Source organism: Neofelis nebulosa, chromosome 8 (genome assembly GCF_028018385.1).
Source record: "Neofelis nebulosa isolate mNeoNeb1 chromosome 8, mNeoNeb1.pri, whole genome shotgun sequence".
Classification (NCBI taxonomy): Eukaryota; Metazoa; Chordata; class Mammalia; order Carnivora; family Felidae; genus Neofelis; species Neofelis nebulosa.
The window spans coordinates 26681687-26696454 of record NC_080789.1 but is presented as its reverse complement, the minus strand read 5'-3'; the positions used below and the strand labels follow the sequence as shown (position 1 = coordinate 26696454).

Genomic DNA, 14768 nt, shown 5'->3' with positions numbered 1-14768 from the left:
GCCTCCCTCCCGCCGCTCCACACCTGTCAGCCTCCCCGCAGCCTCCCTGTGGCCTGAGCCCTGGGCCTCAGCTGCAAACCCTCGGCGCCCTGGGTTCTGGCTCCCCGTGCATTGCGTATCCCCAGGCTGCTCTCGTAAACAAAACCCGAGCGTTGGAGCAGCCCCGCGGGTGGACGGGCGCGGGAGCCCGCTCGGCGTACTGCTAGCGCGCCCCGGGAGCCCCGGGAGAGCCAAGGGGCGATGGTGGCGGCCGCGGCGGCAACAGCAGGCTGCTCAGCTTTGTTATGAATAGATGAAAGAGGCCACCTACACAGTAACCCAAATTACGAGACCTTCCTCCTCCCTATCTCACCGAATCAAGAGGGGAGGGGAGATGGGCGTGGAGGGAGGGCGGGCGGGCAGGAGGCGGAGGGTGGAGGAGGAAGAGGATGAGGAAGGGGGCCAGTTGCATCCCACTTTCACAATGGGAAAGTGAAACGCACAAGCGCACCCAACCTCTCCAGCCCTCCCCGCCTGCCTCGCTCCCCTCCGCCCGTCCCCTCCCTTACCCTCCGCGCCTCCCCGCGAGCGCCAGCGCTGCACAGAGGAACTCTCCGGAGAAGGAGGGCGAGGAGGAAGCGGCGCCAGAGCGCGCAGGGCTTGCCGCCGCCGCCGCCGCCGCCACCACCGCCGCCGCCGCACAGGCTGCCGGAGCGACCCCGCCGCGTGCCGCCCTCCCTGCTCTCCTTCCCGGGTGAGCCGCGGGGATGGGGCGGCCGCGGGAGCCCGAGCGCGCGCAGGAGCCGCCGCCGCCGCCGCCCGCGTCTCCGTCGCCGCGCGCCTGAGTCGCCGTCGCCGCCGCGCGCCCTGCCCGGGGGCGGCCCCCCCAGCCCCATGGAGGTCTCCCGGAGGAAGGCACCGCCGCGCCCCCCGCGCCCCGCCGCGCCGCTGCCCCTGCTCGCCTATCTGCTGGCGCTGGCGGCGCCGAGCCGGGGCGCGGACGAGCCCGTGTGGCGGTCGGAGCAAGCCATCGGAGCCATCGCGGCGAGCCGGGCGGACGGCGTGTTCGTGGCGAGCGGCAGCTGCCTGGACCAGCTGGACTACAGCCTGGAGCACAGGCTCTCGCGCCTGTACCGGGACCAGGCGGGCAACTGCACGGAGCCCGTCTCGCTGGCGCCCCCCGCGCGGCCCCGGCCGGGGAGTAGCTTCAGCAAGCTGCTGCTGCCCTACAGCGAGGGGGCGGCCGACCTCCAGGGGCTGCTGCTCACCGGCTGGACCTTCGACCGAGGCGCCTGCGAGGTGCGGCTCCTGGGCAACCTGAGCCACAGCTCCCTGCGCAACGGCACCGAGGTGGTGTCCTGTCACCCGCAGGGCTCGACGGCCGGCGTTGTGTACCGCGCGGGGGACCAGAACCGCTGGTACCTGGCAGTGGCCGCCACCTACGTGCTGCCGGAGCCCGAGACCGCGAGCCGCTGCAATCCGGCGGCGTCCGACCGCGACACCGCCATCGCCCTCAAGGACACGGAGGGACGCAGCCTGGCCACGGAGGAGCTGGGCCGCCTCAAGCTGCGCGGGGGTGCGGGCAGCCTGCACTTCGTGGACGCCTTTCTCTGGAACGGCAGCGTCTACTTCCCCTACTATCCCTACAACTATACGAGCGGCGCCGCCACCGGCTGGCCCAGCATGGTGCGCATCGCGCAGAGCGCCAAGGTGCTGCAGTTCCAGGGCCAGGCGGCCCTCGACTGCGGCCACGGCCACCCCGACGGCCGGCGCCTGCTCCTCTCCTCCAGCCTGGTGGAGGCCCTGGGCGTCTGGGCGGGTGTGTTCAGCGCGGCCACCGGCGAGGGCCAGGAGAAGCGCTCCCCCGCCACCACGGCACTCTGCCTCTTCAGGATGAGTGAGATCCAGGAGCGCGCCAAGAGCTGCTCCTGGGACTTCCAGACGGCCGAGCAAAACTGCGTAAGTCCTGCCGCCGGGACGCCGAGGGGAGTGCTCCCGGTGGGGAGCCGCCGCCAAGGGCGAGCGGGAGGGAGACCAGGTTGCCATTTACCAGGTCTGGGATTCACACGGCCGGCTGGCGGCCAGCGAGCCGTTTTCACGGGGTCTCGGAGACCTTCGGCTGCTCTAGAGCACAGCCAGAGGTCCCCAGAGGGAGCGTAAACGGCGAGGTGGAGAGGGTAGGAGTTTGGCTTAAAACTCTAGTGACTGTATCCCAGTGTCATCCTTCTCTGTCCAAACGACGCTTGTTTGGGGCTGAGCCGCCGCAGGCAGCCTACCCGCTCCCTTCCCTAATCGCCTCCCCAGGTGTACGGGTGTTAGCAGGCGTGTGGCTTGACCCTTCTCAACTCGGTTGCCAAACACAGCGCCCTGGGCAGAGAAGTCGGTGAACCCAAAAGGCATGCTGCCACACCCCAGCCGTTGCGCACCCCCCTCCCCGCAACACATGTGATGTGGTCTGAAGAGTTGGTAGCCTGCTCAACCTGGGTCAGTGCTGGCCTGGAAAAGCGGCCCACGCTGGGTGGAACGGAACCGTCAGCCTGACCTAGTGCGAGGGCGGGCGGGAGGCTGTGGCTCTGCCGTGGGGGCACTGTGGTCTCTGGGGGGAGAGGCAGGGGAGATTGAGGTGGCTTTGTGGATGAAAGCTTCAGCCGGGAGGGAAGCAAGGAAATATGTTGGGGTGCTACAGGCAGCTTCTGGGCTCCACGTTGCCGGTGGAGACTGTGGAGCGCAGAAGCACCACCCTTGTGTTGTGTCCAACCAGTAAGAGCACAGGTTTCCCCTGGGTTCTCAGGGCAGCCCCAGCTTGACTCTGGAGATTGGCAGCTCTTTGACTGGAAAATAAAGCCGCGGTTCAAGAGGGTCCAGTTGATGGGGATTATGGAGCCATTGTGCACTTCTCAGAGGCTGGTTTCCTTCCAAGGCTGCTGGCACATCGACTCCACATATGGCTCCTGAGAGGGGAGCCTGCTGAGAGCCTCCTTTATAACTGGACAGAAATCAAAGAGCAGAAATTAACCGCTACAGGTGTTGCCATTGTTTTGGTATAAAATGCGTCAGAGAGGAAGGGGAGAAGTCTCCACTTGGAAAATGTGTTGTATTGATACATTGTTGCATAAGCACACAGGAGAGCCCTGCCTCTAAGGTATGTTACTATATGTAGGGAAAGACACTCTCACCCCCACCCCCCCACCCCTGTCTCTGAAAAGCACATCTCACCAAATATTAAGTCCTATTATTCAGGGAGAAAAAAAAAAACTGAGGTTTTTTGCAAGGCTCCTTAGATGGTCATTTGCTTTTCTCCCTCCTTGCCTGTCGGTTGTGTGCTGGGACACACACATAATGCTTTTCTCTAGTTACTGGTATAATTTTTTTTAAGCATAGATAACAAATGATGCTCCCTGAATGCCTTCATCTTGCCATACACATATATTCAACATCTATTTTCATGAGAGCTTTATAATCTGAGAGCTCCAGTTTGGCAGAAACCATTTCCTTCTACTCCTCTGTTGAAAGACTTGAACATACCCGCCCCTCCGCCCCCCAGACGTTACTTAGTGCCAAGCTTCAGGCATACTTGGTCTCTGGGGTTAATGACAAGACAGCTCAGAGGCCCACAGCAGGTAATAACAGTGGAAGTCCGAGCTTTGCCATCTGACAGCTGTGTAGATGTGTGGAGCCAAAACATTTCTCTTGACTGCCTCTCTCTACCAGTTGGGTCCTGGAGGACTCAGTTCCCTTCCAAACCCAGCAGACATCCTGAGTGCACTCGCTCACAATCCACGTTTTGGGGTGGTCAGGTCTTCCTACTTGCTCTGGGATGAGGAGGGAAGGGGGTGGGTCAGAGAGCTGTTTACCCATCTTCGTGGGAGCTTCCGGGAGAGAGGTTCCCTTGGAAATCAAGCCAGGGGTAAAAACCTGCAGCCAAAAATCTGGGGTTGGAAAAATAAATAATTAAAAGAGGTCCCTCCGCAGCATTTCTTGCTGCTGCTTATCAAGAACTCCCAGTGTGCTCAGAGCGGGGTGTTCTGAAAGACAGGGTCCCTACCTCCTGAGCTTGTCATCCAAGTTAAATAATATACTCTGCTTCAAACAATAGCATGTCATGGCTGCACAGGTGGGAGCTTGGAGTTTTGCATTTATTTTTTCATTTCAGTAAATTCCTTGCTGCTAGTATGCATTACAAAAGCCTTAATGGAAGTGAATTTCAAGAGGGGTTTGAATGGCGGGGGGGGGGGGGGGGGGGGGGAAGGCTGGTAGTTTTGATGAAAAAGCTGACAATTTTTCTAACCTATCAGATAGGCAGATAAGATACTCAGTTCAACAAATATTTGTTTGACGCCTGCCAGTGTAAGCAATGCTCTGTGCTGGGTGCTCCTGATTTTGCCACTGAAAGGACAATGGCAGGTTGCAGCCCCATTTAATGGGGTCATAGGATCAGAGTGCCCCTGGTTGTCACTCAGAACAATGATGTTATTTGATTGCCTTGGCTGTGCATTTCATTTTCAGGTTTTGAATGTATTTTGGAAAAGGCATGCTGAATTAGGGGTGCCTAAAACAAGAGACTGACTTGAAACACTCTAGAGGGAGCCTCAATAGATTCCAACAGCAATTCTGCAGAGCAGACACAGTAATTTTAACAGTAATCCACAGGCAGTGAGGCCCGAGTGGCTGGATTTGCTGCCTTCTCCTCTCCTACTAGATGGCTCTCTCTTATTTTCCATCTTCAATCAACCACGGGGAGCAGAGTGACAGGAGTGACTGGGTTGTGTTTTTCTCCTCTTAAGTCAGTTGCTTCTCCTACTAAGGATGAATTTACGAGGTGCTTGTGCAATGAGTGAGGAACATTCCCATTTACCTGATGAGGAAGCCCAAGATCAGTTGGGTCACTTGCTCAAGGTAACAAAACAAGCGTCTGAGCCTCCCAGCTTAAACTCAAGTCTTGAAATGTCTACTTCTATATTCTTTCCACCACTCGAGTGCTTTTCAAACTTTCCCTTGAAAGTCCTAATTACAAAGGAAGCAACCAGCCTCCCCTACAATGGGGGGGTTGAGGCTGGAGGCTGCCCTTTGAAGTGTTCTAAAACTTTATGTGATTTTTTTTTTTTCATTCTGTTCCATAACCTCTCTGTGTGCTTGGGTTAACCTATTTAAAAACATAATAAATGTTTTAATTTTGTACAAATGAATTAACTTCCGCCCCCTCTGAACTCCTGCTGTCCCTGGTACACCAATGTACTCCTAGAAAAGTGTACCCAAGTTTTCAAGTCTGCTTGTTCCACAGGTGCTTGGCTGCCATATTTGGGCCCTGGAGTTGCCTGTGGTCTAAACATGGAGGCCACTCCTCGTATGGACACTGAGCGTAGTGTGGTTTTTGTTTTGTTTTTCATACTGTCGGCTAATAGGACTGACTTTTGTAGTTCATTCTACCCCTTGTGGGGAGACACACCCCTTCTTCCATACTCACGTAATTCCAAAGCCTGATAAAATTTAGCTGTCACACAGACAACCACAAAACACTCGCATGCTCTCCAGCAGATGGTAACACAAGATACTTCTAGCCATCACGTGCAGAAGAGATGTCCCAGGACCACTCAGCAATGCAACCTTGTGCGTTGCCTCTTGACCTCAAAATCCACAGTCTTCCTGTGATGTTTATTCCTCCTGGAGTTTCTGTGACGATCCTGTCTAGCCATTTTGCAATTTGTAGACGAGATGGTGAATTTTACCCCTGTACACGCATCTGAAATGCAGGGGGTAGATTTAAATAAACCCAACACCCAGTTGGGGGGGGGGGGAAGCAATCATAGCTACTATCTACTGGGTAGTTACGATGGCCAGGCTTTGTGCTAAGCGCTTTACATGCCTTGTTTTCAGTTGATTTTCACAGTCTCCCAATGGGGCAAGAGCTATAGTTATTATTATGATTTTATAGGTGAGAAAATTGAGGCCTGGAGAGTTTTGGTTCAGTTCCACAGCTGCTAAATGGCTGAAGATTTAGGACCTGGGTGGTCTGACTTGTGGACTTGAGCTTGTAAATCACTGCCATGGGTAGTCCAGCACTGTGGATGTTGGGTTGTGTAATGAATCCTAACACGCATCGAGCAAACCAGGCCCTTGCAACTGCTCTGATAAGATCAGCTGTTTGTGGACATAAGACACGATAGGACAGAGGACCCTTGACTGTGAACTGAGTTTCTGGATTTTCAGACCGAATGACCAAAAGTTCAGACCCCGGGGGGGTATTAGCTCCTTAGCTGTCATTCTTTATATTCTAGACCGCTTTGGCATTCTTTATATTCAGACTCACAAACGACGTCAGAGAAACCAACAAGGCCTCCGGGGGCTGCTCCCAGTTTTTGTTCTTGGACAGGACGTAGCTCATGTCCTGAATCCCGAGATCTCAGCCTGTTAAGTCTGGGTTACAGGCACTCTGGTCTTTATTAGCAGCCACGGTTAAAATGTAAGCCCCAGAAGGTCAGGAACCTATAACCGTTTGTTCTCTGTTGAACCCGGAGTACCTAGCATATAGTACCTGACATGTCATTGGGGCTTGAGAAATATTTGTGGAATTAATAAATGCAGGGTCTCGGAGCATCATGTTGGAAATGTTTTCTGTGCTTAGCAGCAACATTTTCTTCAGTCTGGCCACTTCGTACTCCCTTAACTATTGGCTTTGTCTTTTCTTTTTTAAATTTTTTAATGTTTATTTTTGAGAGAGAGAGCGAGTGAGCACGAGAGAGGGAGACACAGAATCCAAAGCAGGCTCCAGGCTCTGAGCTGTCAGCACAGAGCCGGATGTGGGGCTCAAACCCACGAACCATGAGATCGTGACCTGAGCCGAAGTCGGATGCTTACCCGACTAAGTCACCCAGGCACTCCAGCCATTGGCTTTTTCTTAATATGTGCATCAGGGCCCCTCTCTTTCCTAGTCCTAAGCTATCAGAGATCCTTCACCCCTCCAGCTCTTCCCAGAAAACCCCATTTATTGGAATAGCCCTTCCTCTGCTCTTATCAGTCTGCAACTTTGACCATAGAAACCTGGCAGGGTTGGCACTTCCATGGTAAAATGTAATAACATCTGTGATCATGCCTTTCAGTGACAGGAGGAAGGGGCTTTGTGTTACAGAGCAATGGTTCTCAAAGTATAGTGTCTGAACCAGTAGCATCAGCATCACCTGGGAATTTGCTAGAAATGCACATTCTTGGGCCCCACATCAGACTTACTAAATCAGAAACTGGGGACAGGATTGGCAATCTGTTTTAACAAGCCCTCCAGGCGATTCTAATTCACACTCAGGTTTTAGAACCACTGTGGTCAGGTGACACAATTTTCCTTGTCTTCTGGCGGAGGCACCTGGAGTAAGAACTTGTCCTATTTTTTCTGTTGCAGTTTTACTTAGGGCCGTATAAAGTGACCAGCTCATTCCACTACCCTTATATTCCTTATGCTTTTCTTATTGAGGGACGATTAACGTAGCATTATATTATTTTCAGGTGTCCAACATTGATTTGACAATTCCATACGTTAGTGAATACCACAATAAACGTAATCACCATCTGTTGCCATGCAATGTTGTTATAGTATTATTGACTATATTGCCTATGCTGTGCTTTTCATCTCCGTGACTTATTTTGTAACTAGAAGTCTGTACCTCTTAATCCCTTCTAGCTATTTCACCCATCCCCCAACCCACCTCCCTTCTGGCAACTACCAGGTCTCATCCTTTTTTTAATAGCTGAGTAATATTCCGTTGTATATGTACCACATCTTCTTTATCCGTTCTTCTATCAATGGCCCCAGGGCTTGCTTCCATATCTTGGACAGTGTAAATAATGCTGCAGTAAACACAGGAGTGCATATACCTTCTCAAATTAGTATTTTCATTTCCTTAGGGTAAATACCCAGTATTCCAGTAGAATTACCGGATCATATGGCAATTCTATTTTTGACTTTTTGGGAAACCTTCCTAATGTTTTCCACAGTGGCTGCATCCATTTGCATTCCCACCAACAGTGTACCAAGTTTCCTCTTTCGCCACATCCTCACCAACACCTGTTGTTTGTTGTGTTTTTGATTTTAGCCATTCTGACAGCTGTGAGGTGCTATATCGCTGTGGTTTTGATTTGCATTTCCCTGATCATGAGTGATGTTGAGCATCTTTTCATGTGTCTGTTATATGCCTCCTACTCTTCTAATTGCTCAAAGCAAATACCTAGAAAACCTTCTAAAACCTTTCCATTTGGGGGCTTGTAGTCTGAGTCTCAAGAACCTAAAGGTCACAGGTTTTTTTTTTAATTTTTGTTTTCAGCGTTTATTTATTTTGGAGACCGAGAGAGACAGAGCACGAACAGGGGAGGGGCAGAGACAGAGGGAGACACAGAATCTGAAACAGGCTGCAGGCTCTGAGCGGTCAGCACAGAGCCCGACGTGGGGCTCGAACTCACGGGCTGTGAGATCATGACCTGAGCCGAAGTCCCAAAGTCGGACGCTTAACCGACCAAGCCACCCAGGCGCCCCTAAAGGTCACAGTTTAATTAGCTCCTTCACTCTTGTATATAGCAGTCTGTTTGCATTTCATTCCAGAATGTGGTGGGGATTTCTAGAGTCTTCCACTCTGCTGTACATCAGAACCAGTTCCACTGTCAAAACGTCCATATTGAAATTCTCTGAGGATCTACCCCTTATAACTTCAATCCTGGTAGGAATTTCTATATTAGGCAGAGTCGGTTGCATGAAAGAAACATCCGCTTAAACTCAAATAAGAGGATGGGGGTCTTAGTGGAAAGAACTATGTGGAATTATGTGGAAATCTAGGAATAGGAGCAGTACTGCGAAGTGGTTACATGCACAGACTGTGGAGCCAGGTCGGTTGGGACCAAGGCTGCTGCGTATGAGTTTGGGACCTTAAGCAAATTATTTAACCTTTCTGTGTCTCGGTTTCTTTGTCTATATAGAGGCATCGTATTTGCTTCATAGGGTTATTGCCTGGATTAAGGAGTTGATATGTCTTGGATTAACACTACCTGACCCATAGTAAATGCTACGTATGCATTTACTGTCCTCACCATCATCATGATTAATAGCAAATAGGATGGGCTTTCCTTGGAACTGGAAGGAGGTTCTGGACCCAAGGCACCTGGCAGAAGCTCAGCAGCAGGAGGTGATAGAGGCTCATTCTAAGGTTTCACTGTCAGCATGACTTAGCACGGCCACTTCCCTCTGTCCTGCTACCAGATGCCCTCCTTTTTCTCAAACATCTGCCCCTCGCACCCTCCACCCGAATGCTACAGACTGCTTTAATACCCATTCCACCTCTTGATGGTATTTAACCCTCTGTATTTGCTACTCAGTGGCAACGCCTTTCTGTATTACTTATTCAAATGACCAAGAAAGAGATAGCGTTGGGGTCCAACTCAACTTTTCACATCCGATTAGAACTCTCATTCAGAGTAGGAATTTCTTGTCCTCGGGGGATATACTGCCCCTTGGTCCAGTCAGTAGAAGGGGATCAACATGGCCCCCAGAAGGCCCAGTGGGCAGATTCCCTGAGAAAGGAATGGTGAAAGAGCCACATCATGACCTCCATGTTGACGACAGCAGCGTGGCACCATCTCTGTCTCCCTTTAAGCTTCTTGATGTTCTGTCTTCTCTGAACATGTGGTGTGGCACATAGCTGATAAAGACTGAGGTCTGCTCTGAGAAATCCCACAGTCTGTGGGCGGGGCGGGGGGGGGGGGTGGGGGCGGGCAATTTGGAGGCGTTACGGGTCTGACCTGTTTGTGGGAGCGGGAACGTGGTAGTATTCAGTTTTTTGCTTCGCTTCTTGTGAAATGTGCTCATAGTTTTTTTAGGTTTAATTTTCTATTTTGATGGAAGTGCTAATTTTCGTACTGTCACAGAACTCAGTAGCATTGCGACCTTTTCTTCCCCACAATCTGTGGTTGAGTTTCATACTGGTTTGTCCACCTAATCGCTACAGATACTGTTCTCCTTGGAGGAGTTATGGGGATTTGACCCCAGGAATCCCAGCCTCACTGCCCTGGCCAGTGCGGTCATGCAGAGGTCAGCACACCTCTCCTGCAAAGGTCAAATCGCCAATACCTTAGGCTGCACCTGCCACACACAGTCTCTGATGCATTTGCTCAACTCTGCTGCTATCGTGTGAAAACAACCATAGACTATACATAGAAACAAATGGGACAGTGTTCCAGTAAAACGATGCACACTGAAATCTGAATTTCATATAATATTCGCTTATGAAATAGTCTTCTTTTCATTCCCCACCCACCTCCAGCCATTTAGAAATGGAAAAAAAAACATTCTTAGCCCCTGGGCCATTAAAACAAACAAACAAATGAAAATGGGCAGTGGCCAGATTTGGCCCCCAGGTGGTGGTTGCCCATCCCGCCATTATGCAGAGGGTGAGTGTGAAACAAGCCTTCCCAATGCCAGGAGATGTGGTGAGAGAGGTGGCAAAAGGAAGCTGTGGGAGCCCCTGGAGGGAGCATCAAACTCGGGCTTCAGAGAGGTGATGCCGGAGTTGTGTCTTGAAGCCAAGTGGAGGAGGCAGGGAAGGGCGTTCCAGCGAGAGGGAACAGCTTGGGCACAAGCAGGACGTTGAATAAGCTTGTGAGCCGCAGGTAGCTCACCCTGGCTGGGGAGTGTCCAGAAACGAGTGTGCAGGGCCAGATGGCCACAGGCTTAATGAGACAGGCCAAGACGGCTGGATTTTATCCTGATGGTTGGTCGTTTTCAGACTTTCCAAACCTGGTCTTTACCGTAAATCTTCCCCAGGAGCTCTATCCGAGAAAAATGTTGGCATCTCATCATTGACCTGCTGTTCTGGGTGAGACCGATGGCCAGGTGCTGGGACACAGGGGGCAGCAGGGGTCGGGAGGTTCCCTGCAGCCTGCGTACCCCACCCCCATGCCTGTCCCCGAGGCATCTCAAAGGAACTTGTAGGATTCTGCTGAACCGGTTGTGAAAACCATGGCTGTGGCTAGCGGAGGACAGGAGCAGACAATATGCAGACATGATCTGATGGTGTTCCACATTGAGCACGCAGAAGAATGGAGAGGCAAAACAGCTGATGAGAAGGACACTCACTGGTTCGGTCGAATGATTTCTTGAGTCTCTATTTGCCTAGCACTGTGTGAAAATATTTGACACTGGTAAGTAGAATAGACAACATGTAGCAAGTAAAGAAGTTCTTTTTATATTAAAATGATAGCACCTATAGAGCACCTACTGTGTACCCAGTGGTGTTCTAAGCATTTTATAATATTAATAGAATATTAACTCCTTGAATCCTCACCACAATTTATGAGGTGGGTAGTATTACTTCCATTTTACAGACGAGGAAACTGAGGCACAGGCAGAGATTAGGACTGCATATGAGCTAAGCAGGTGTTGGGGAAGGTTCTCTTTAAGGAGGCTGAGGGGACACCAGGAAGATGAGAAGGGACGGTTGTAGATGTCCCCGTGGAGAACTGGGCTGCAAACACTCCTAGCACCCTGGAGAGCACAGAGGGGAATGGCTTGGTCGGCTTGAAGAAGGAGGGTAGCGTGGTTGAGTCCTGGGGAGGTGGTGAGGGAAGAGGAGAGGGGAGGAGGCCGGAGAAGACGGCAGCAGCGGGATCCTGTAGGCCTCACAGGCTACAGGAAGGAGAGGATATTGTATTCTTTTTTTTTTTTTTTTTTTAGTCTATATTTTTGAGAGAAAGCGAGTGAGAGCAAGGGGCAGAGAGAGAGAGAGAGAGAGAGAGAGAGAGAGAGACAGAATCTCTGTACTGTCAGCATAGAGCCCCACATGGGGCTGGAACTCACAAACTGAGATCATGAGCTGAAACCAAGAGTCTGACGCTTAATGGACTGAGCCACCCAGGCACCCGGAGAGGATATTTTCTCCTCAAAGCATGGAGGGGCCTGGGCAGGGCAGTGAAGTGATTGGGTTTGAACCCCTAGAGAATGGCCATTCTGTGGGGCATGGATGGGAGGTTGGCACTGGTGGAAGCAGGGAGACCTGCAGGAGGCTCCTAAAGTCGTCCGGGCAGGAGATGATGTCGCCTTGGTCTGGAGGGCTGATGGTGAATATGGAGAGAATCCCGCGGGATTCTGTGGATTACCAACTGAGGAATGTGGACAACCTGAACCCAGCTGGTGGCAGTGACGGTGGAGAGGACACATAGAAGGAAACAGCTTTCTAAGAGGTAGGAACAGAGAGGTTTCGGTGACCAGTTAGAAGACAATTCTGTGTTGGTTTTGAGATGCCTATGGGACACCCAGGAGGAGCCAGCAAGCAGGCAGTTGGCAGTGAAATTAGGGATTGGGGATGTGCGAGGCTCAACGCAGTGCTATTTGGGCTGTGTGCCTTGAGGGGTGTGACTGGGTCTGTCTCCCAAGCATCATAAGACGGTCTCACACCCAGTGGGCCCTCCATAAATGTTCATCAAACTGACAAAGTGTTCTCCATTTGGTGGAGAAGATGGTGATTATAGCACAGTGAGCTAAGAGTTTCCGGGAGGGGGTGACACTGGAGCTATGTTGATAGGAAGCCAGGTGGCCCAGAGGGAAGGGCGTTTCCCTTGTTGTTCCCCCGTCAACCCCCCACCCCCACTCCGCCAACCTGGTCTTGGAAGAGTCCGCTAGAGAAGCAGATTCTCGAACACGCCAGCTGTTCCTAATCATTGCTCATTGACATCTTCCTGAGGCTCCTTTTTCATCAGTGACCAGTCTTAAAAGTCGTATTCCAAGTGCTGACCCTTCTTCTCTGAAGCACCAGGAAGGGTACGTGGCCCCGAGCAGCCAGCAGTCATAGGTGTCCTCGAGATCGGCCTCCTGTGTGTAGCAATATCTCTGTGTCCTCTACCCCAAGGGCTCCTCCCTCCCATGGAGCCCATGTGCTGTGGACTTCTGTGAAGCATGTAGATTCTTCTCAGAACAATGGCTTTAGATGCATAAAACAGAGAATTACAACATGAACCGATTTTATTGATACAAAGATATCTCAAATGGTGTTTTTCAATTTGAGGTATAGTAATATATCTCAACACACTAAATAGCAAGATCTAGCAGCAGTAACTACCATAATTTCAAAGTAGAGATGAGCATAAATGATATTTTGAGATCTCTGAATAACTATACAATGATATGGATATATCTGATTTCTTTTGGTGACGAAGTCACAGGTTCAATTAATACTACTGTGTCCTAGGCACGTGAAAAGATGCTCAACGTCGCTCCTCATCAGGGAAATACAAATCAAAGCCACACTCAGATATCACCTCACGCCAGAGTGGCCAAAATGAACAAATCAGGAGACCATAGATGCTGGAGAGGATGTGGAGAAACGGGAACCCTCTTGCACGGTTGGTGGGAATGCAAATTGGTGCAGCCGCTCTGGAAAGCAGTGTGGAGGTTCCTCAGAAAATTAAAAATAGACCTACCCTATGACCCAGCAATAGCACTGCTAGGAATTTACCCAAGGGATACAGGAGTAGTGATGCATTGGGGCACTTGTACCCCAATGTTTATAGCAGCACTCTCAACAATAGCCAAATTATGGAAAGAGCCTAAATGTCCATCAACTGATGAATGGATAAAAAAATTGTGGTTTATGTACACAATGGAGTACTACGTGGCAATGAGAAAGAATGAAATATGGCCCTTTGTAGCAACATGGATGGAACGGGAGGGTATTATGCTAAGTGAAATAAGCCATACAGAGAAAGACAGATAACCATATGTTTTCACTCTTGTGTGGATCCTGAGAAACTTAACAGAAACCCATGGAGGAGGGGAAGGAAAAAAAAGGTTAGAGTGGAAGAGAGCCAAAGCATAAGAGACTCTTAAAAACTGAGAACAAACTGAGGGTTGATGGGGAGTGGGAGGGAGGGGAGGGTGGGTGATGGGTATTGAGGGCACCTTTTGGGATGAGCACTGGGTATTGTATGGAAACCAATTTGACAATAAACTTCATATATTGAAAAAAAAATACTGTGTCCTGCATTCATAATTAAAGGAAATGCTACATTTCAGTTGGAGTTAGCTAAAATACAGTTGACCCTTGAACAACACAGGATTGAACTATGCAGGTCTACTTGGATTTTTTTTTTTTTTTGATAAATAAACGTAAATGTTTTTCCTTATGATTTTTTAAATAATGTTTTCTCTAGCTTACTTTATCTTTTTTTAATTTAAGTTTTAGTTAACATACAGTGCAATATTGGTTTCAAGAGTAGAATTGAGTGATTCATCATGTGACACCCAATGCTCATCACAAGTGCCCTTCTTAGTACCCATCCAGCCCATCCCCCCCCCACTTCCCCTCCATCAACCTTCAATTTGTTCTCTATCATTAAGAGTCTCTTGTGGCTTGTTTCCCTCTCTTTTCTTTCCCCCCACCTTCCCATGTGTTCATCTGTTTTGTTTCTTAAATTCCACATGAGTGAAATCTTATGGTATTTGTCCTTCTGATTGATTTATTTTGCTTAGCATAATAATTCTAGCTCCATCCACGTCGTTTCAAATGGCAAGATTTTATTCTTTGATGGATGAGTAATATTCCATTACATGTATATATATGTGTATATGCGTGTATACACACACACACACACCACATCTTCTTTATCCATCCATTCATCCATTATTATTCATCAGAACATTTGGCTCTCTCTATAGTTTGGCTATTGTTGATAGTGCTGCTATAAACATTGGGGTGCATGTATCCCTTCAAATATGTGTTTTTGTATCCTTTGGGTACATACCTAATCGTGCAATTGCTGGATCA

The 14768-nt window shown here is 50.1% G+C and overlaps 1 protein-coding gene across 1 annotated transcript in view; it reads left to right on the top strand.

The window, feature by feature from the left end:
• Positions 1-445: 445 nt before the first annotated feature.
• PLXNC1 (plexin C1) overlaps positions 446-14768 on the top strand; it is a 151037-nt gene continuing 136714 nt past the window's right edge. The window contains exon 1 of the mRNA XM_058741784.1: positions 446-1938. Within this exon, the coding sequence (XP_058597767.1) occupies positions 874-1938 (1065 nt within the window). The 5' untranslated portion in view covers positions 446-873. The remainder of the gene's footprint in view (positions 1939-14768) is intronic.